Source organism: Oryctolagus cuniculus, chromosome 7 (genome assembly GCF_051225735.1).
Source record: "Oryctolagus cuniculus isolate XC-2025 breed Fujian yellow rabbit chromosome 7, ASM5122573v1, whole genome shotgun sequence".
NCBI lineage: Eukaryota > Metazoa > Chordata > Mammalia > Lagomorpha > Leporidae > Oryctolagus > Oryctolagus cuniculus.
The window spans coordinates 3,720,822-3,744,559 of NC_142873.1; the positions used below are offsets into that span (position 1 = coordinate 3,720,822).

General features: G+C 42.1%; 1 protein-coding gene across 1 annotated transcript in view; it reads right to left on the minus strand.

Moving 5' to 3' along the window:
• Nucleotides 1-23,738, minus strand: part of RC3H1 (ring finger and CCCH-type domains 1) — a 64,603-nt gene that overhangs the window by 8,140 nt on the left and 32,725 nt on the right. The window contains 13 exon segments of the mRNA XM_051856942.3: nucleotides 679-794; nucleotides 2,505-2,675; nucleotides 4,884-5,016; nucleotides 5,149-5,239; nucleotides 5,702-5,915; nucleotides 7,687-7,839; nucleotides 10,644-10,811; nucleotides 11,676-12,046; nucleotides 14,585-14,799; nucleotides 15,062-15,343; nucleotides 18,371-18,483; nucleotides 20,120-20,238; nucleotides 22,209-22,341. Coding sequence (XP_051712902.1) covers nucleotides 679-794; nucleotides 2,505-2,675; nucleotides 4,884-5,016; nucleotides 5,149-5,239; nucleotides 5,702-5,915; nucleotides 7,687-7,839; nucleotides 10,644-10,811; nucleotides 11,676-12,046; nucleotides 14,585-14,799; nucleotides 15,062-15,343; nucleotides 18,371-18,483; nucleotides 20,120-20,238; nucleotides 22,209-22,341 — 2,279 coding nt within the window.

Below are 23,738 nucleotides of genomic sequence, written 5' to 3' on the forward strand. Positions count from 1 at the left end.
CATTCAAAAGCCTCAAAATATTCTGAGAAAACAAAGATGTGCAAACGAAGAACTAATTATAACTGTTGAGTTGCTCAGGAGAGTTGATATGTTTTCTTCCACACATGTAGAATACTGGATAGGTAAAACTGAAAACCAGGGCAGTGGCATGGTGGCTGGGTAGGCTCAGAAAACCAGAAGCGACCAAATGCCAAATATATACTTGAAAAAGACTAAAAAGATATACACCAGAATGTTAGCACCAGTTATCTCTGGGCAGTACAATTACAGATGATTTTAAAATTTGTCCTTTTTCTAAGATTTTCAACTTCCTATAATTCAATTTTCTTCAACATATTTAAAATAAGGGAGTAAGTATTTTCTCTTCTAAAATTTTCTTCATATACTTTAACACCAAGCATTCATTATTTCATAACTTGAAACATAATGTTAAATTTAAAATAAAATTTTAAAATGAGAAGAAATACAACCAGAAAATGTGATTTGTTAGTATTAACAGATAATTCAATGTTGGATCTAAGTTTTGTAACTCCTAAATTAATGCAAAAATAGTCTTACCCAATGGCATTTTAAAGAGCAAAACATATTTACGAGAGTACTTGTGATGTGACTAAATCATGTCATTTTTTCTCTTGTATGTGCAGCTCAGTAAGAATCTGCAAACATCCCTTTCTGTACCTGAATGTCAATGTGAGGTCCTCAGCTGGAACCTTGGTTTGTGGTTCTGGTTGTCCATTTTCTGCTTGCTTACTTGGGTTCAATTTGCTTTTCATGTCCAGGGAACACTGGTTTTCCTTTGAAAACAGAAATGAAATCAGTTATCTTCTGTGTAACAGCATTAATGGGACAGACCAAATAAAAATGATACAAACAAAATGAGGGTCCAGGAATGCCCAAAGAAACATGCAGGGAAGGACACGGCCTCAAGCTGCCATGAAAAATCTCACAGAAAAAAAGAATGACTTAGGATAAATAAGCTCAGGGGCTGGCATGGCAAAGCAGGTTAAGCAGCCGCTTGCAACGATGCATCATCCCAGGCTGCACTGCCAGCGGGCATCCCACTGCTCTGCCCGATAATGCACCTGGGAGAGCCGCAGAGGAGGCCAAGTACCTGAGCAGCTGCCATTTACGCTGCAAACTCAGATGGCCTTCCAGGCTACTGGATTCAGCTTGGCTTAGCCCCAGAAATTGTGGCAATTTGAGAAAGATATGTCTCTCTGCCTTTCATATAAATAAACTATTTAAAAAGAAAGAAAAAGCAAGCCAAAGTATGGTAGCCACCCATGATATACTTACTGAAAGCAGGAAAACTACACAGCCAATCTATTTGCTTGGAAAGAATGTGAAAATCATGCCACAAAAAAGTCAAATGCAATGCAATGCAATGCAATCTGAGAGAACGGCTAACTCCCCTGAGATTCAAATGCACTGAAATGCATGTCAGCATAATGGGAAGCAAGCTCCATAGGAAGGAATGTGTAGACTGCATCTCATAACAAAAAATAAGTCATCAACAATTTAAAGACTATGAATTTTATATGGTAAATACATCTTTTTATTTTATTTGAGAGTTCAAGAGATCTTCATTCTTCTGGTTCACTCCCCAAATGTCTACAACAGATAGGATTGGGACAAAGCTAAAGCCAGGTATCCAGAACTCAATCTGGGTCTCCCACACAGGGAGCAGGATCCATGCACTGGAGCTGTCCACCTGCTGTCTCCCAGGGTGCACATCAGCAGGAAGCTGGAACTGGAACTGGAGGTCAGACTTGAACTCAAATGCAACAATTTGTGATATGGGCATTACAAATAGTGCTTTAACTGCTATGCCATACACACACCCCTGGTAAATACATTTTAATATCATATGATGTTACTGCAAAATAAACACCATCCTTTCTGCTTTCCTAATCAATATGAAAAACAGAAATTTAAGAATTTTATTATCCCTACAGGCTAATAAAGAATCCTGTGACAAATAACACATCCAAGCCAAAGAGAAATGAGGGGCCGGCGCTGTGGTGCAGCAAGTTAACGCCCTGGCCTGAAGCGCTGGCATCTCATGTGGGCACCGGTTCCAGTCCCGGCAGCTCCACTTTCGATTCAGCTCTCTGTTGTGGCCTGGGAAAGCAGCAGAAGATGGCCCAAGTCCTTGGGCCCCTGCACCTGCGTGGGAGACCCGGAAGAAGCTCCTGGCTTCGGATCAGCGCAGCTCTGGCGGTTGCAGCTAGTTGGGGAGTTAACCATTGGATGGAAGACCTCTCTCTTCTCTCTGTGTAACTCTGAGTTTCAAATAAATAAATGTATCTTTAAAAAAAGGAGAAATGAGAATAATAGTAAAATAGGGAGGTATTCCATCTTCATGAGAATTACTCAAAATCATCTGTCAGAGTAACCTGGAGTGAGACTTTATAGGTCTAAAGAATTCTAGAGTTCTAAGAGTTTTGTGATATAATCATGCAAGATTTCATTTCACTGTTCCTCTCTTTTCTTATAACACTTACCATACTCAGTTCCCGGGTTCTCTTCCCTATTTCCCTTTCCACTTGGTGTAGTTCCAAGCTCAGCTGCTCACTTGAGATCATTCCAGGCCATTTTGGAGGTGGCGGTGGGGGCTGTGGCTGGCCTGCCAGGGTGTTCGCCTCCCTCTGCAACAGCAGCCTGTTACTAACAGCCTAGTGCATAAAGCCAAGCACATATACAACTCAACACACATTCACATCATGCATGGAATAACCACGCCCAATTCCAGTCCAGTCTTAAGTAACTTATCACCCAAGTTTTTGCAGTAACAGTGATGCAACTCTAAGGCACTATCTCTTTGATTGCCACTGAATTTAAAAAGGAAAAAATAGAGGATTTAAATGTAGTGAATAATTTCACCTTAGAAATAAATTGCCCTTTTAGTTTTCTTACTTGAAAGAGAAGTACCTATGTGCATGTCCATGCCCATGCCCTCCCTGCCTTTTTTAATAGTTAATTTTCTCTCTGAAGCAAACCCTGTATTTTAATTCAATGCAATTTCTTTTTTCTTTCTTTTTTTCCTTTTTTTTTCTTTTTTTTTTTTGACAGGCAGAGTGGACAGTGAGAGAGAGAGACAGCGAGAAAGGTCTTCCTTTGCCGTTGGTTCACCCTCCAATGGCCGCCGCTGCCGGCGCACCACGCTGATCTGATGGCAGAAGTCAGGTGCTTCTCCTGGTCTCCCATGGGGTGCAGGGCCCAAGCACTTGGGCCATCCTCCACTGCACTCCCGGGCCACAGCAGAGAGCTGGCCTGGAAGAGGGGCAACCGGGACAGAATCCGGCGCCCTGGCCAGGACTAGAACCCGGTGTGCCAGCGCCGCAAGGCGGAGCATTAGCCTAGTGGGCTGCGGTGCAGGCCCAATGCAATTTCAGTAATAGAAAGAATAGAAAGGACGTTTTTTTTTTTTTTTCTTTTTTTTTAATTTGAGAGACAGAGTTACAGAGAGAGGTAGAGACAGAAAGAGAGGTCTTCATCCACTGTTTCACTCCCCAAATGGCCAGAGCTGAACCAATCTGAAGTCAGGAGCCAGGAGCTTCTTCCAGGTCTCCCACATGGGTGCAGGGGTCCAAGGACTTGGGTCTCCCAGGCACATCAGCAGGAAGCTAGATAGGAAGTGGAGCAGCAGGACTCAAGCTGGCATCCAAATGGGATGATGGTACTACAGGCCAAGGCTTTAACCAGCTGGGCCACAGCGCCGGCCCCAGCAGAAAGGACTTCTAACCAAAGTAACACAGTATATGGCAAGCTTCCCAAATAATACTGCTATTCTTTTGAGACAGAAAATGCATCTAGAAACTTCAAATAAGACAGAAAGGCAAGAATTTGGTGATGAGTAATGCCTTACTGGGGTTGAAAGTCTGAATCTTAATAAAATTAAGGAACTAAAGGTCAACATAAGCAAACAGCATTCTATTTTTTAGTAGGAATCAGCAGGAAGTTTTAGACCAATGGAAACAAAGCAATGGTAAAAGCAGACAAAATTTGAGTACTATATAGATTTTTAAACGTTTCTTAATGCTTACTTATGGCACCAGATATGTTCTAAAAATAATCTTCTGTCCAAGGTCAAGATGTGATAACACTTTATAAGCTATAAAGAACTATGTAAATGAAAGGTTATTATTATTATTACACAGGGGTTATATTTTGTTTTTAAGTCAAATTTCTAAGTTTCTAAAGATGTCTAAGATTAAAGGAAATAAAGAGTAAATTATAAATTCTAAAGCTAAAAGCATTTGTTGATAAAACACTATTTACCTTAAACTTAACTGTGCCATCTTGGAAGACAATCTCCTTCTTGGAAATTTTACATAATCCTCTCTCACATAGGAACAATTCTGAGTTTCCTATTGTCCCAGAACTGAAACTAGTACTGAATTCTTTGAAGAATAAACATGGATACTAGGGCCGACACTGTGGCGCAGTGGGTTAACACCCTGGCCTGAAGCGCTGGCATCCTATATGGGGGCCGGTTCAAGTCCCGGCTGCTCCACTTCCAATCCAGCTCTCTGCTGTGGCCTGGAAAAACAGTAGAACATGGCCCAAGTGCTTGGGCCCCTGCACCCGCATGGGAGACCCGGAAGAAGCTCTTGGCTCCTGGCTTTGGATCGGTACAGCTCCAGCCGTTGCAGCCATCTGGGGAGTGAACCATTGGATGGAAGATCTCTGTCTCTCTCTCTGTCTCTACCTCTCTCTGTAACTCGTTCAAATAAATAAAATAAATAAAATAAAACATGTATACTAACTCTTGAGAGACAGACCTAGAATTTGTATGTTCATAGTACCTCAAAAATTCCTCCATTTAATATCCCTAAGAGCCCTTTAAAAATTGTGATGACAAAGTATCTACAGGCTGGCACCTCTAGTCCACGCAGCTGGGTCTGCTGGTTAATCTGATGATTCAGTTGCTGCAGTTCTAGTCGTAGCTGTTCTCGATCTGCAGATGGAAGGGCTTTTCCATGACTGGCTACTTCCGACATAGGCATTCTTTCCCTTTGGTAAGAAAAGACAGCATGGAGCAAATTTTAAAGTTTTATTTTGTTAAAATGTTATCGACTAGAAAAGCAAAATAAGAAAGGCTATGTAATTTTAAAAGTTTGGAAAAGGGAAAACAATGACTCATACCTCTCACTGAAGTGTCCCTGAGAAGGTATGTTTTGATGAGGTGAGTATGGAGAACCTCCCCAGCCACCGTGGGTTCCATACGGACTGTAATCTGTGAGAGAGTAACTTACTGTAGTATGATGGAATTCATAGATTCAGTTAAGACACCCATAATCTACAAGGCATAGGTATAATGTGTATGTAGCTGCATGCAATATATTTAGCAAAATAACAGAATAACAAGGCGTTGCTATTTGTTTCTTCCCCACTGAACTTTTAGTATTTGTATTTTTTCCTACAGTTTGAAGTGTTTTATAATGAGAACCCATTATTTTAACATAAACAATGAAGTCACTTAAAGAAATAGAAGCCATCTTGATGGGTATTTTGGTTTATTCCCCTAAACCCGCCATGGGTTATAAGTAACTTTCCTACAGAAAAATTCCATGGGAAAGTTTGAAAATTACTGCGTTGGAAGGTTACTGAAAGCAGTAAAAACTAACGGGGATGAGGGGGTGATGCTGAGAATCACGGACACGAATACTCTCGATGAGCGTACCTCCAGCAGTCTTACCTGAAATGTTAATGGATTTTGTGGGAGCTCCCTGAGGTGCCATAGCCTGCATGGGGCCAGCACCTTGATAAATTGTTTTAGAAGTTCGAGAGATGGCACCAAACCGAGATACTGTTGGTCGGTCTCCAAATGGAATAAGGTCGTCATCACTGGTTTCCGCTGCTCTTCTCTGAAGATCTAATCGTTGATCTCTCATTCCTTTACTTTCCACATTCTGATAAAAATGCAAAATGAGAAGTCTACCTCACACGTAGATCTCTAATGTAAGGCTAAATAACAGTATAGTGCTCTTACTAGAAAGACTTAAATCATTAATTGCCTTTGGCTGTCATACAAGATATTTTTATTAACTGATTATTCCTTACAGTTAGAAATATATTTTATATTACCATGACCCCAGTACCTATATATACAAAAAATATGTATTTACCCCTATACCATATATGCTTTATATGTAATATTTTTATATATACATACATCCCTAGGTCATTTGTCCATACAATAACATCTAAGAAGCACTGGGTTAGGCTTCTTTTACCTAATTGAGAGGTTTGAAATAGTGTATTATTATAAGGTTATAATATAATAACCTGTTCTGAAAGCCAACCAGGAAGGAAGGGTGCCTATCTAACTCCACTTCCTCTTGTCCTTCCAGTGAGAAGCTTCCTAAGGCCCAATCACAGTATTTTCCTAGTCCTGCTACAGAAAAGCAGAAGGGCTGGTTTGCTTTTTCCTCCTCTATATGCCTTTCTCTTTTTTCTTCAGCAGGGATCTAATTATATTTATTGCTATACAAAGATCTTCACGTTTTGTAGTGGTACCACAATTCAATTCTTTTTCTATTATCAAGAATTTGTCTTTTCTTAACCAGGTAGATAAGTATTAATCTATGAAAACTTATGTAACCAGGGAGCCTTTCTTAGAGTTAATAAAGGCAACTGGATTAAGAACAATAGTCAAGCCACACCTTCAACCCAGCAACACCATTTATAAGCCTAACTTCTGTGCACAAGGAGACTTTAACAGCAATATAGTATACCAGTTAGCATTCAATATCTAAAAAAAACATAAAATGAATGAACCTGACCTACTTAAATCTGAAATGCAATCTTAAAACAATGTGTCTTAAAAATCTGCTAAAAGGGCCGGCACTGTGCATACTCTTAAAAAATAAAAAAATAGATGGCTCAAGTGCTTGGGCCCCTGCCACCCATGTGGGAGACCCTGATGAAGCTCTTGGTTCCTGGCTTCAGCCTGGCCCAGCCCTGACTGTTGCAGCCACCTAGGGAGTCAAACAGCAGATTAAAGATCTCTCTCTCTCTCTCTCTCTCTATCTCATTAAAAAAAAAAAAAAAAAAATCTGTAAACCAAACAACCAAACAAAACCATGCAAATAACAATATTTAGGAACAATATACTATTACTCATAAAAATGATACACACCAATGAGGAAAGAGGTTAATGACAGAGAGGAGACAGAAAAATGACATTAGGGAGGTATATAAGGAAGTTTTAATTACTTCAGAAAAGCTTTATACTTCCAAAACATAAAGCAATTTAGATAAAATACAGACATATTTTAGCATCTCACAACTCCCTTGAAACTGGGCATCTATTCTTGTCTGCCAGATTCAATTTTGTTGTTCAAAGTTCAGAATTGTAACAAAGGCATTAACTTACTTGATGTGGAATTCAAGATCTTGGTTAATTATATAAAATATTTTAGTCTGAGTTTTAAACAATTGTTGGGAAATTGTGACCTTCACAGAAACATAACAAAATGCTCTCCTTTGTCAAGTATTAAAAGATTTTTATTTATATTTGAATGACCAAAAAAACCCATAGAATTTCCATATAATTCAACTGCAGAATACAGAATTTGGTCTGAAACTCTTAAGCAAGGTTCTCAATTATTTGTACCTAAAGTACAACTGGATTTGCTCTATCTCCATGGGTGTTAAATTATGACTGGGCAACATACATACCATCACTTCCACACTCCCTGCTGCCACAACATCTTTGGGTTTGGCATCTTTGGTTCCAATGTAGGAGCCGATGGTATCACATGACCAGGGAGAATATTGGCTATAATCATTTCCTTTATATTTCCCAGCTACCTTCAAGTCTTCATCCAAAAACTATAAATGGAAGGGAAAAAAGGGAAATAATATAGGGAAACAGGTCTGTGAGTAACAACACAGGGAAAGAAACCTCATGTAACATAATAGGATGTATCAGGTTGGTAAGTGTCATAACAGAAGATTTCTGAAGAATACACAAAATAAAAGGAAGTCCAGAGATTTTTTTTTTATCAGAAGGTAAAAAGAAATATCATAATATATTTCCAAGAACTCATGCTAGGATCTTAGAGGAGCTTTGCTCAGCCTGTTCTTCAGTAATGAAGTGAACATTTAAGCAAGTAAGTACCAAGCCATAGTTTAGCTAGATCCCCCTTAATGTTTCTTTTGATAATACCCCCAGGCAAATGAGAACACTAAAAACAACTGCCCCACACTGTGCAGAATGTGTAACATTTTACTGAAATCTCCAACATCAGCAATAATTCATATCCTAAACAAATCTTGGTTCTTGGGTTGATTTAATGGGTAAAAAAAAAAGATGCCTAACTTTTATTTTCTTAAGATAAGTCCTATAATTACCTATTAACAGAACAGCGAACAATGTGCTAGCTGGCGCCATGGCTCAATAGGCTAATCCTCCACCTGCGGCACTGGCACCCCGGGTTCTAGTCCCGGTTGGGGCGCCGGATTCTGTCCCGGTTGCTCCTCTTCCAGGCCAGCTCTCTGCTGTGGCCCGGGAGTACAGTGGAGGATGGCCCAAGTCCTTGGGCCCTGCACCCCATGGGAGACCAGGAAAAGCACCTGACTCCTGGCTTTGGATCAGCACGGTGCACCAGCCGCAGCGGCCATTGAGGGGTGAACCAATGGAAAAAGGAAGACCTTTCTGTCTCTCTCTCTCTCTCACTGTCCACTCTGCCTGTCAAAAAAATAAAAAATAAAAAAAGAGAGACCAATGTGTTTTTTTTTTAAATATATATATATATATGTGAGAAGATGGGTTATAGACAGAGAAAAGTCTTCCATCCTCTGGTTCACTCCCCAAATGGCCCCAACAGCTGGAGCTGGGCTGATCTGAAGCCAGGAGCTAGGAGGTTCTTCTGGGTTTCTCACATGTGCCTAAGCACCTGGGCCATCTTCCACTGCTTTCCCAGGCCATAAGCAGAGAGACGGAGCAGCTGGGACTAGGACCAGCACCCATATAGGATGCCTGTGCCACAGGCAGAGGCTTAGCCTACTACACCTCAGCGCTGGCCCCAAGACTACTATGGTTTTATGAAAATCTCAATATTCAAATTAAGTAATTTTATATTTTCAAAGCTCTTTCATGTGTTTTTTTAAATTTTAATTTTTAAAAATTTTTCTCAAAGATTTATTTCTTTATTTGAAAGTCAGAGTTACACAGAGAAGGAAAGGCAGAGATAGAGAGGTCTTCCATCGGCTGATTAACTCCCCAATTGGCCGGAGCTGCGCCTCTCTGAAGCCAGGAGCCAGGAGCTGCTTCTGGGTCTCCCATGTGGGTGCAGGGGCCCAAGGATTTGGGCCATTTTCTGCTTTCCCAGGCCAAAGCAGAGAGCTGGATCAGAAGTGGAGCAGCCAGGACTTGAACTGGCGCCCATATAGGATGCTGGCATTGCAGGTGTTAGTTTTATCCACTAGGCCACAGTGTCAGCCCCTGTACTTTTTTTAAATGGTTACAAATGCTTTATAAAGTATTACAACATAACATGTACATTATTTTATATGCTCCTTACATCTATGATAGACAATATAGGTGACTTGACTTAAGGCTAAACCAGTATAGGGCAGTGCTAAATTTAGAACTTTAAGATTACAGGGTTGGCATTGTGGCATAGCAGGTTAAGTTGCAGCCTACAATGCCAGCATCCCTTATGGGCACTAGTTAAAGTTCTGGCTGCTTCACTTCTGATCCAGCTCCCTGCCAGTTCACCTGGAAAGTAGAAGGAAGATGATCCAAGTCCTTGGGTCCCTGCACCCAAGGAGGAGACCCAGAAGAAGCTCCCGGCTTCAGACTGGGCCAGCTCTCAGCATTGCAGCCATTCAGGGAGTGAAACAGTGAATGGTCTGTCTCTCCCTCTGTACTCTTTCAAATACATAAATAAACCTTAAACAAAACAAAACAAACAAACAAACAAACAGGGGTAGGCATTTGGCGTGGTGGTCAACATCACGCAGGATGTTGGCATCCCTTGTTGAAATGCCTGGGTTTGAGTACCAGCTCTGCTTCTGATTCAAGTTTCCTGCTAATGCACACTCTGAGAGACAGCAGGTGTTCAAGTTCTTGGCCAACTGGGGAGTGAACGAGCAGATGGAAGATACTTCTCTCTCTCTCTCTCTCTACCTCTCTGTAACTCTGCCTTTCAAATAAATAAATAAATCTTTAAAAAAAAAAGAAAAGAAAACCAAGTATTCTGATATGGTATGTAGGTATCCCAACCAGCATCTTAACCACTGGGTGAACTATCCGTCCCAAATATGCTCATTACTGAATAGTAATACTGGAAAACACAACACCACAAATCAAGACTTCACTGAGGAAATGATGCTCATTTTATTAAGTGATACTTAATGAGATATAATTGGCCAATTATAAATGGGTCCATTATATATGGGTCAATGAGATATAATTAGATCTAGACCTCTAACATTTATATACAAAAATAAATTCTAGATGGATTGTAGATTTAAATGTGAAGTAAAATAATAAACCTATTTTATAAGAAAGAAAACAGGAAAATATATCATAACCTTGGGAATAGGCAAAGATTAAACAGGATTTCAAAAGCAAGCAAACAAAAACTCTTAAAGGAAAGGTTGTGAAATAATATTAAAATTGTGCTCACTTCCTCTTGATGAAAGGTAGGAGGCAGTGTTGGTGAAGGTGCGAAAGGAGGTGGAGATATAACCTTTCTTTCCTCTAACTGGGCCATTATTTCCTTTCGGCGGCGATGGAGCTCATCTAGACTAGGATGGGGCTGCGGAGGTGGAGGAAGCCGGCTGTAAGGAGGTTCCTGAAAATGGAAAAGTTAAAATGGAAATACAGAATTCAAAATACATGAATTCACGTAGAATATATTTTAAACTAGAAGTAGCTTATATATCATCCCAATATTTGGAAAAACCAAAGCTTAATAGAAGAAAGCAAAACAAATACCCCCCCCAACTCTCAGCACCTCCCAAAGAGCTAAATTTAGGTCTCTCTTTCTTGGTAGAGATCATAATTTCCTAATAGATCTAGAATTATTAATAAAACTATCTGCTGATTAGTTGGTAGGGAACGGGGCAGGGGGGCAACGAATTTTTCCCAATAATAGTTCTTTTCTTTCTTTCTTTCTTTTTTTTTTTTTTTTTTGACAGGCAGAGTGGACAGTGAGAGAGAGAGACAGAGAGAAAGGTCTTCCTTTTTGCCGTTGGTTCACCTTCCAATGGCCGCCATGGCAGGTGCGCTGAGGCTGGCGCACCGTGCTGATCCGAAGCCAGGAGCCAGGTGCTTTTCCTGGTCTCCCATGCGGGTGCAGGGCCCAAGTACTTGGGCCATCCTCCACTGCACTCCCCGGCCATAGCAGAGAGCTGGCCTGGAAGAGGGGCAACCGGGACAGAATCCGGCGCCCCGCCCTGGACTAGAACCCAGTGTACCGGCGCCGCAAGGCGGAGAAAGTCTATTGAGCCACGGCGCCTGCCCCAATAATAGTTTTTTAAAACCTACCCAAATTATGAAAAGATTAAGTAAAAGGAAAAAAAAACTTCCTTCTAAAAAGAAGAATTGATCAAAGGGTTACTATGGCCAAAAAATAAATAAATAAAAGAGCAAGGAATCACTATAAGCAAAAAATCAAATTAAGTCTAGGCAATAGAAAAAAAAAATCACAGCATACTCTAGGGTACGAAGCTCTGATCTGAGTTGGATGAGGAGTCACTGGATAGTAACCCTCCATCTGTTGGTATCTTTCTCTGGATTCTGGTACATAGGATGGTACTGCTGCAGGTGGAATCTCAATGGGTATAGGGCTTTCTCGGAAAATCTCTTCTCTTGTGTAAGACTGAGCGGGGTAAACTCGACGGCCGTCATAGTGAGGTGGGTACATAGGTGGGTACTGTTGCGGCTGTGTGCCATACTGAGAGTTTACTACACGATCTTGGAGATAGGGCGGATAATGATCCAAGTACGGAGGACCAGGTTCAGGAGCAGACGGTGGAGGTCGGACAAAGCGGGACACACACTGTGGAGGTGCAGTGTAGTACATACCTGTACAGAACAAAAGAGGAACCAACCGAAGGCAACAATGAGTCAATTCAATTTTATAGAAAACCTTTTCTTTTAAAAGAACAAAACACACAAATTAATAATCCACTTATTTCTTTAGAAGTTCTCCCTGGACCAGCAGCTCAAGTCCCTAAGATGTCAGCATCCCATATAGGCACTGGTTTGAGTCTTGGGTGCTCCACTTCTGATCCAGCTCCCTGATACCGCATTTAGGAAAGCAGTGGAAGATGGCCCAAGTGCTTGGGCCCCTGCACCCACGTAGGAGACCAAATACCCATTCCACAGTTCAACTTTAAAATCATTCAGTGTGCAGTTTACCTTAGATATATTCTTTCTTTCACTTTCCAGAGCTGGTATTATCAGTAAACCTGGCTAACTTTCTTTTTTTCTTTTTTCTTTTTTTTGACAGGCAGAGTGGACAGTGAGAGAGACAGAGAGAAAGGTCTTCCTTTTCCATTGGTTCACCCCACAATGGCTGCTCCAGCTGGCATGCTGCGGCCGGTGCACCACGCTGATCCAAAGCCAGGAGCCAGGTGCTTCTCCTGGTCTCCCATGCGGGTGTAGGGCCCAAGCACTTGGGCCATCCTCCACTGCCTTCCTGGGACACAGCAGAGAGCTGGCCTGCAAGAGGGGCAACCGGGACAGAATTTGGCGCCCCGACTGGGACTAGAACCCGGTGTGCCGGCGTTGCAGGCGGAGGATCAGCCTATTGAGCTGCAGCACCGGCCCTGGCTAACTTTCAAAATTTATCCATACTAATTCATGTCTCAACATACTGGATTAACAGCATTCTAACTCTTCAACTCCAGACCCATCTTATCTTCCTTCAATCAATTTCTACCAAGCTAATAGTATTGACCACCATGACTGATTTATTTATTTTACTTACTTTCAGAAGTGGGAATGTCTGGCCTGCAGACTGCCTTGCACTGCCAAGGCAACTGCAGGTGGGACTCAAAATTTAATAAATTTATAACAGGCTAATTTTTAAAAAAGATTTATTTATTTGAAAGGTAGAATTAGAGAGAAGCAGAGGCAGAGAGAGAGAGATATCTTCCATCCACTGGTTCACTCCCCAAATGGTCATAATGCTGGAGCTGAGCCAATCCTACACCGAGAGCCAGGAGCTTCTTCGGTACTCCCACATGGATGCAGGGGCCCAAAGACTTGGGCCATCTTCTACTGCTTTCCCAGACCATAGTAGAGAGCTGGACAGGAAGTGGAGCAGCCAGTGTCCATACGGGATCCCAGCACTGCAGGTGGTGGCTTTAACCTGTTACGCCACAGCACCAGCCCCAGCAGACTAATTTTTAACTTGATAATTTTTTATGGCCCATGAATGTTATAATTTATTTGAATGGCAGAGACACAGAAGCAGTGAGAGAGAGAGAGGGAGGGAGAGAAAGGGAGGGAGGGAGGGAGGGAGAGAGATCGAGATCTTTTATCTGATGGTTTGCTTCCCAAATTCCCGCAACAGCCGGGACTTGGTCAGGACAAAGCTAGGAGCCGAAAGCTCAGTCTGGATCTCTCACATTGGTAGCAGGGATCCACATACTTGCATTATCACCTGCTGCCTCCCAGGGTGTGCATAAGCAGAAAGCCACTCCAATATGGGATATGATACACACATCCAAACCAGTACCTTAAATGCTGTGCCAAACATCTGGCACTGATCTTCTAATTTTTTTTTAACACACATGAATATACTATTCACATATTTTTTATTCTTTACTTTGACACTCTACTGCAAATGCTCTTAAAGTATGCATGCTGCATTTTATATATACCTAACTTACTTAAGCCAGCATCCCGTCCTAGAGCACTGGTTTGAGTCCTGGCTACTCTGTTTCCGATCCAGCCATCTGCTAAGGTGCTTAGGAAAGCAAGCATAAGTGGGCCCCTGCCACTGACATGGGAGATCAGGACGGAGTGCCTGGCTTCTAGTTTGACCTGGCCCAGTTCTAGATGGTTTTGGTCATATGAGGAGAGAACCAAAAGATGAAGATCTCTGTCTCTCCTTCTCTCTGCCACTCTATCTTTCAAATAAATAAGTATGTCTTGAAAGAGAAAGTCAGGGCTGGTACTGTGGCATAGTGGGTAAAGCTACCACCTTCAGTGCTGACATCCGATATGGGCGCGATTCGAGTCCTGGCTGCTCCATTTCTAATCCAGCTCTCTGCTATGGCCTGGGAAAGCAGTGGAAGATGGCCCAAGTCCTTGGGTCCCTGCACCGGCTTGGGAGACTCAGAGGAGGCTCCTGGCTCCTTGTTTCAGATCTACACAGCTTTGGCTGTTGTGGCCATCTGGGGAGTGAACCAGCAGATGGAAGACCTCTCTCTGTAATCTGCCTTTCAAATAAATAAATAAAATTAAAGAAAAGAAAAAGAAAAAAACTAAATTTTTCTAGAGTATTAAAAAAGTCATTTATTATTTTAAGGAGCTTACTGTGTAAACGAAAGCATGTGCCTGAAAAGTTCTCGTAACTCCTAGGAAAAGTGAACAACGACAGTTAAAGATTACCCTGCTGGTAAGGTGCTGGTTCAAACGGCGGAGCAGCTCCTCGAGGGTCCTGGTAATAAACATCTGCCTGCTGTGCTGGATACAACTGAGAACCTCGTGGGACCATCTGAAGAGGTTTGGTGACAGGCATAGGAGGCAGATCCGCTGGCCCCCTTGGAGGTACAGGATGTGGATTCACAGGTAAGGCGGAAATACTCTTAGGGACAGATTCTAGCCTAAAGGAATAAGATTATGAAAATGGAGTTTAAGACTCTAAAATAATTCCAATGTGTATATATACTGTCCTGTGTAAAACAACCTGGGAAACTGGTTTACCCTAAAAGTCCTCTTTTTTATTTCATCTACACTTGTTTCTTAAAAATCATAAATACAAGGAACAAGTGAAAAACAAAAATTAGTTTCATTAAAACAAGTATTCCTTCTGCTTTATGTCTCTACAGAAGATGTTTCAAGCAAGAGCTGGGAGAGGGGACATACAGGTCAGGAGGGGATCCTGGAGCACTGCTGCTCAGATGATCCGTCTTCGCCGGCTGCAGACCGGAGTCGTAGCTGGGCTCCGTGCCCCGAGGGATCAGCTGCGTCACTGCACTCCCCGCTGACCCAACTCCATTCGGCAGAGCAGGGGGTTTCCTGCTGGGCAGGTCCACTGCTGCTTCATCTGGAAGGAGAGCCGCCGGAGGCAGGCCCACCTCATTAAGCTGGCCCAAGGAGGCACTCAGTGGTCTCCGGGGAACCAGGCGTTTGTTCATTTTCCGAAATCTAGGTAAAAAGCAAAGGCACACACTTAACAAACAGATAAAACTCCCAAAATGTAAAAGTGGTTAAGAAGTAAAATATATTTAGGAACATTATTTTATAGAAGAAACTCTCATGATGAAATATTTACTCTTTCAACTTGAGAATCCTGTGTTTATCTTCTATAAAATATTAAGCAGTAAAACACACTAAGTATAAAATTCCTAATGAACATGTGTAATATTTACAATACAAATTATGCTACTGAAAAACCTCACGGGGCTGGTGTTGTGGCACAGCGGGTTAAGCCACCTCCTGCGATGCTGGCATCACATGTGGGCTCTGGTTCGAATCTCAGCTATTCAATTTTTTAAAAAAGAATTATTTATTTATTTATTTGGAAGGCAGATTTACAGAGAGGCAGAGGCACAGAGAGCCCTTCCATCTGCTGGTTCACACTCCAAAGGGCCGCATCCAAAGCCAGGAGCCAAGAGCTGCTTCTGGGTCTCCCACACGTGTGCAGGGCCCTAAGCACTTGAGCCATCCTCTATTGCCTTCCCAGGCCACAGCAGAGAGCTGGATTAGAAGTGGAGCAGGCCGGTACCGCGGCTCACTAGGCTAATCCTCCACCTTGTGGCGCCGGCACACCGGGTTCTAGTCCCGGTCGGGGCACCGGATTCTGTCCCAGTTGCCCCTCTTCCAGGCCAGCTCTCTGCTGTAGCCCGGGAGTGCAGTGGAGGATGGCCCAAGTGCTTGGGCCCTGCACCCGCATGGGAGACCAGGAGAAGCACCTGGCTCCTGGCTTCGGATCAGCACGGTGCACCGGCCACAGCAGCCATTGGAGGGTGAACCAACGGCAAAGGAAGACCTGTCTCTCTCTCTCTCTCACTGTCTACTCTGTCAAAAAAAAAAAAAAAAAAAAAATGTGGAGCAGCTGGGACTCAAACTGGCGTCTATATATATGGGATGCCGGCACCTCAGGTAGCGGCTTTACCCACTGCACCACAGCGCCGGCCTCTACTCCACTTTCGATCCAGCTCCTTGCTAATGGCCTGGGGAAGTAGTAGAAGATAGACCAAGTACTTGGACCCTTGTCATGCATGAGAAACCCCAAAGAAGCTCCTGGTTTTGGCCTGGTCCAGTGCTGGCAGTTGTGGACATCCAGGGAGTGAACCAACAGACAGGTTTCTCGATCTTTCTCTCCCTCTCTGCAACTCTGACTTTCAAAATAAATACATCTTTAAAAATAAAATCTTTGGGCCGGCGCCATGGCTCACTAGGCTAATCCTCCACCTGCGGCGCCGGCACCCCAGGTTCTAGTCCCGGTTGTGGCGCCAGATTCTGTCCCGGTTGCTCCTCTTCCAGGCCAGCTCTCTGCTGTGGCCCAGGAAGGTAGTGGAGGATGGTCCAAGTGCTTGGGCCCTGCACCCGCATGGGAGACCAGGAGAAGCACCTGGCTCCTGTCTCCTGGCTCCGGATCGGCGCGATGTGCCAGCCGTAGCGGTCATTTGGGGAGTGAACCAATGGAAGGGAAGACCTTTCTCTCTGTCTCTGTCTCTGACTCTGTCTAACTCTGCCTGTCAAAAAACAAATAAATAAAATGAAATCTTTGATCCATCCATTGTGGTGTGAAGACTGAGGTAAGAATCCAAGTCTGTTGATTTCTCATAGGCTGTAGTTTTCTCGCCGTCTTCTTTTTTGACACTGCTAAGAAACGCTGCCTTTAGCACACACGCTTAAGTTCCTGATTCTCTATTGCATTCCACTGATCTGTATATTCCTATGCAATACCATAGTCTGTTTATTCTAGTTGATGAATCAGGTTAATAATTATGAGTCTAGATTCTACTGAAGACTTATTTTTCAGAATTCTCCTAGCTATTTACAAGTATTTATTCTTACAAATGAATGATTTTATTAAGCCCTTTACAATGTTGAAATTTTAATTTAGTATTTAAGAGAAAATAAAACTTTTATAATGCCAAGCTTTATCCAAAACACAGTATGTTTCTTCATTCATTCACTTCTTCACTTAAATTTCCAGGCAGCTCGCTAATTTACTTCATACAGGTCCTAAGCACAAGTATTTTTAATAAATTTATTGTTTTGTATATTTATCTTTTTTTTTGTTGTGGCTAATGTGAAAAGGATTTTTAATTTCAGCTTTTTTTTTTTCTTTTCTTTTTTTTGGGACAGGCAGAGTAAAGACAGGCAAGAGAAAGAGACAGAGAAAAAGGTCCTCCCTCCACTGGTTCACCCCCCAAATGGCTGCCCCAGCCGGCGCGCTGAGCCGATCCGAAGCCGGGAGCCAGATGCCTCCCTGGTCTCCCATGGGGTGCAGGGCCCAAGGACTTGGGCCATCCTCCACTGCATTCCCAGGCCACAGCAGAGAGCTCGTCTGGAAGAGGGGCAACCGCCAGGACAGAATCCAGCGCCCTACCGGGACTAGAACCTGGGGTGCTGGCGCCGCAGGCGAAGGATTAGCTAGAGCTGCGGCGCCGGCCAATTTCAGCTTATAAAAGTAGGGGGCCAGCACTGTGGTGCTGTGGGTAAAGAGGCCTGCAGTGCCAGCATTGCATATGGGTGCTGGTTTGAGTCCCAGCTGCTCCAACTGTGTTATCTTCTCAAATTTGGTATTAGTGCCATACTGGCCTTATAAAAAATTAAGAGGCTTTCTTTCTTCAGTGTGCTGGGAAATTTAACATTATCAGAATTATCATTGAAGTTTGTCAGAAAATGTGAAACTAAACCAAGAGCAAATTTCCTCAGTGGAAAATAATTATGTAATCAGTTAAAATCAGATAAAATTGATGAACTTAATTTTTCATAGTAAAAATGGTTCATTTTGTAGTTAACCTTAATAGTTTCCCATCTATAGGCACAATATAATGAAAACTGAAAAAAGTGCCTTTTCAAGATTATATATGACATTAATACAAGCTTCATAATCATTAAAGAGACTCTAACTTCTTTTTTGTATTTTTCAATGTTAGAAAATTATTCTACTTATACTTTATTCCAAAGAATTAGTCCCTTGAATTTCACACTTACTTTTCCAGTTCCTCCTGTGAGTGTGCAAATGTACAGCTGGCCCCACGAGGGCATCCTCCTCTCTGCTTCATATCCCGACACATATATGTTTTATATTTGCTATGCTGTGGAGGCTAAGACCAGAGTTAAAACATTAGACATAAACAATGCTAATCTTATGTTGCCAGTTTAGAATCTTGATGATCTAAATGAATAATTCATATTAATCCACTTTTATCTAAAGTACCAAGAGCAAAAGTGTTAGAAAGTTATTCTATCTGAAGTCTCAGTCCAAAAATAAATGAGTAAAAAAGTAATCCTGATTTTTCTGACATATAGGTATTAATCCTAAATGTGAAACATATAAATTCCAAGTATTACAATGTATAAACAAACAACTAGAGTGGTTTCAAAGGTATAAACTCTATTCTAATATTTGTTTTGCAGTGTTCAGTATAATAATAGATATGCTTCCTTATAACACACCACAAAAAGTACAAAAGGTCCCAGAACTAAAAAATATTCTATAACTAGTTGTTACTGGTAGGCAGAAGACTACACCAAATAAAGTATTTTAAAAGGTACAAATCAAACATATTATTTACAATATAAGGATAAGGCTTGAGGATAGATTTGAAAGCATATAAATGAGATATCAAACACAACACTAAACTGAAGCAAATTCAGAGTATTTTAACATTCATGGCAGACCTTAAAGGATAATCTATTTATTGTATTCTTCATGATATCCAATGGAATAAGGAGTTAAAAATTCTAGGCTTTCCCTATATTCTTAATGTTTGTTTATTTGAGAGACAGGCAGAGCTCCAATCTGTTGGTTCATTCCCCAAATGATGGGGGTTAGGCGAGGCCCAAAGCCAGGAGCTGGGAACTCAATTACTTGAGCCATCACTGCTGCCTCCTGGGGTCTGCATTAGCAGGAAGCTGAAGTCAGCAGCCAGAGTTGGAAATCAAACTCAGGTACAAAGATGTGAAGTGCTAAACTCCTGCTCTCCATTTTTTCTTTGTCATAAAGCTGTGACTTTTATTAAATTAAGAAAATCATATCTAGAATATTCAAATAAGCAAGATATTCTATTGTTAATATTTACTTGAGCCAGATAAGTTAATAAGAGTTTTATTCCACAGGCATACTAATGCAAAATAAAAGACCTAATGAACCTAAATCCAAGGGAAGAAATATAATTGGCAATAAAACTTAAAACTAGCCACAGCCTAAGGCACTATATTTTACTGTCATTTATTTCATTTTCAAAAAATTGAGGAAAACTTGGTCTACTGGCTCAAGAGCTATTATGACTGAAAAACCTTAAAATACTAATATAGAAAAATTATCAAGGAAAATGTCAATAGTATTGGGGAGATACAGCATTAGCATTAAGGAGTGAGCTATTATCAAACTGAAATGTAATTCAAAATAAAGAGAGTAATGTTATTTAAGTAGAATAAACATGAACACAAATCCACTGTTGTAATCAAATGCTGCTATATCCGATGTGAAAAGTGACCCCAGTACAACAAGGAATCAACAGACTAGTTAATTTTAATGTTGTCAGATAAAATTACTATGCTAATATGGTAAACTGGTTGCTAACCATGCCAAGGTAGTTTACATTTGTATAAGCAAAGTCTCAAAATATTCACATTATCTTTTTGGCTTTTCATCTGTAGCATACCCACAATGACTTGTAGGTAGTTTCAAGATATACCCACAATGGCTTACCTCTAAGTTTCATACTTATTCCTTACCTGTTGTTGGTCTGCTCCTTTTTTGCTATGGTTCTGAATATAATCAACCAGCCCATGTACCACTGTACGTACAGCAACCAACCCATTTTCTAGCTGTTCCCAAGTAGGAGGAGGAGCATCTATACATCAAATTAAAAGAAAAAAAAAACTTAAGTATAAATAGTAAGTTAATAAAGGAGTTAGTGTCAGAACTTCAGTGAAATCAGGGTAAGCTTCATGCAGTTTTCAGATAATAGCTTATTTGCCTAGCCATCATTTTAAAGGAATAGATAAGATTCTTTTAAAGCTGAGGTGGCAAACTAAAATAATCACAAGGAAAAGAAAGGTGACATAAAGAATTGAGGTAGGCCAGGCAATAATCGTCAGTTGTCTTCAGACCCTTGAAGTGTTGAAGAGACCATAAGAGTGACGGAAAGGTGTAGAACTGAGAGCACATCTTTTTTTGCCGTTGGTTCACCCTCTAATGGCAGCTGCAGCCGGCGCACTGCGCTGATCCGAAGCCAGGAGCCAGGTGCTTCTCCTGGTCTCCCATGGGGTGCAGGGCCCAGGCACTTGGGCCATCCTCCACTGCACTCCTGGGCCACAGCAGAGAGCTGGACTGGAAGAGGAGCAACCAGGACAGAACCAGCACCCCGACCAGGACTAGAACCCGGGGTGCCGGCGCCGCAGGCGGAGGATTAGCTTAGTGAGCATCGGCGCCACCTGAGAGCATATCTTTCATCTGATGCATATGGTTAGCAGGTTACTGTCATGCAAACATCCAAACATCAGTGTTTCCCCGGACAAATCCAAAATTCGAGATTTTCATAGAGGTAACACCTGATGCTAAGGATAACCATTGCAACAGTGAATGCAGAGAAAACAAAGTCCCAGGAGCATAATCACCTGCCTCGCACCTAGTGGGTAGGAGGGGAAAAAGTGATATAAACAAGATACAAGCAGCATTCAGTTCAGAGGAAAATCATAGGATTATGGGGAGATAAGGTGCCAGGAGAGTTTCTAAATTAAAGTGGCCAACAACATAATCAAATGCTGGGACCAGTTTGACACCCAACAGTTCCACTTCTGATTCGTTCCTTGTTAGTTAATGTGCCTGGGAAAGCAGTGCAAAGATGGCCCCAAGCGTTTGGGCCTCTGCACCCACAGGGAGAACTGGAAGAAGCTCCCGGCTCTGGGTCATTGCAGCCATCTGGAGAGTGAAACAGCAGATGGAAGACCCGCCCCCACTTCTCTCTCTCACTCTCTAATTCTGCCTTTCAAATAGATAAAATAATCTTTTTAAAAATTATCAAATGCTAAAGCAAATAAAATAATTTAAGGACTGAGAAGTCATCTCTGGAATTAGAAATTGGTAAGCTACTAGTGAATACTAAGAAAGTGTCAGTTGAGTAGTAGGCATGAACATGGGAACAGTGATAGACTTGAATGTGGGTAAAGACATGAGACTGGGATAATCTAACAAAATCTGTGATAAGATGAAGTATAAATATAAAGGACACTGGAGATGTATTTTCCTGGTAAAGTCAGCAAGTAAAAATTAAATAAGTATTAATTAAAGTGAGCTACCCTGGAAAAAAAAAAAAAGAGGACAAGGTTAGGGACAGAAATTAAATACTGTAGAAATATTCTGGAATAACTAGTCTGGGAATTCTAAAGAATACAACAAAAGACAATTCAAGAATCACTGAGTAGGACAGCGCCACAGCTCACTTGGCTAATCCTCCGCCAGAGGCGCCGGCACCCCGGGTTCTAGTCCCGGTTGAGGCGCCAGATTCTGTCCTAGTTGCTCCTCTTCCAGTCCAGCTCTCTGCTGTGGCCCGGCAGGGCAGTGGAGGGTGGCCCAAGTACTAGGGCCCTGCACCCACATGGGAGACCAGGAGGAAGCACCTGGCTCCTGGATTTGGATCGGCGCGGTGTGCCGGCCGCAGTGGCCATTTTGGGGGGTGAACCAACAGAAAAAGGAAGACCTTTCTCTCTCTCTCTCACTGTCTAACTCTGCCTGTCAAAAAAAAAAAAAAAAAAAAAAAAAAAAGAATCACTGAGCAGAACTGAGAGCATAATGACATACTCTAATTTCCCTTGGGTTTACCTGGACTAGGGTCAATGTTTGCCAACAGCTCCAAATGGGGTCTTAGTCGGTTCAAGTTTGCTGGGTCTCCAGTCCGCTGCAGAGCAATTGTTAGTTCCTGAACACTCTGTGCAAAAGAGGCTGGGGTCTGCAACTTAAAAAAAGATAAATATTAACTTTCCCACAAGCCAACCTTTCAAAAATAAGGTTATTTACAACATCACATTTTTGCAACTCTTTAAATTTAATTTTTATCCTTCCACAAACCAATGCTCTTGGTCAAACTGGATTACCTACTACCTGAACAAACTACATTTTTCTGCATCCACAGCTTGGTGCATTCTATGAAGGTTTGTTCCCTCTATTATCATTTTTCAAATGTGAGAACTTTCTCAACTCCTCTGTTTTCCCCAGGTCATTCGCAGGAAGCTGGATGGGAAGTGGAGCAGCTGGGACACAAACTGGTGCCCATATGGATGCTGGTATTGTATAGTCTGTGGCTTTATCCGCTAGGCCACAACGCCTGCCCCATGCATTACATTTCTTTTATTTATTTATTTACTTTTTTTTTTTTTTTTTTTTTTTGACAGGTAAAGTGGACAGTGAGAGAGAGAGACAGAGAGAAAGGTCTTCCTTTTGCTGTTGGTTCACCCTCCAATGGCCACTGCGGCCAGTGCGCTGCGGCCGGTGCACCGCGCTGATCCGATGGCAGGAGCCAGGTACTTCTCCTGGTCTCCCATGCGGGTGCAGGGCCCAAGGACTTGGGCCATCCTCCACTGCACTCCCTGGCCACAGCAGAGAGCTGGCCTGGAAGAGGGGCAACTGGGACAGAATCCGGCGCCCGGACCGGAACTAGAACCCGGTGTGCCGGCGCCACAAGGTGGAGGATTAGCCTAGTGAGTCGCGGCGACAGCAGCCCATGCATTACATTTCATAACATACATTTTCTCATGATTTTCTGTAATCTTTGTAAGTTATAATCAGTTGGTTGCATAATTTTAGATATAAGTTCCTGTCTAAACCTAGGAAAACTTAGAAGACAAAGCAAACAGCATACATTATATAGAAACATTATGAATCCTTTTTAAAATGATCAGGACTTTAAAAAATATTTATTTTTATTTATTTGAAAGGCAGAGTGAGAAAGACAAAGAGGTAGAGGGAAAGACAGAGGGAGAGAAAGTGAGAAGAGCCGGGGCTGGGACAGCAGGAAGTTAAGAGCCAGAAATCCATTTTGGGTCTCCCATATGCATGTAGGAACTCAAATTACTTGAGTCATCACCTGCTGCCTCCCAGGGTATCCATTAGCAGGAGGCTGGATTGGAAGCAGAGTTGGAACTTGATCCTAGAAACTCTGGATATGTGGTGGCTGAACTCTGTGCCACCGTGTCAACCCCAGTTCTTTTTTGATATCAATCTACTATTATCATTCAAAGAATTCTGTCAGAATCATTGGGAATAACAAGAAAAAAGGGCAGAACAGTTAAGACTATTCTAGGGGCCAACACTGTGGCACAGTGGGTTAATGCCCTGGCCTGAAGCGCCAGCATC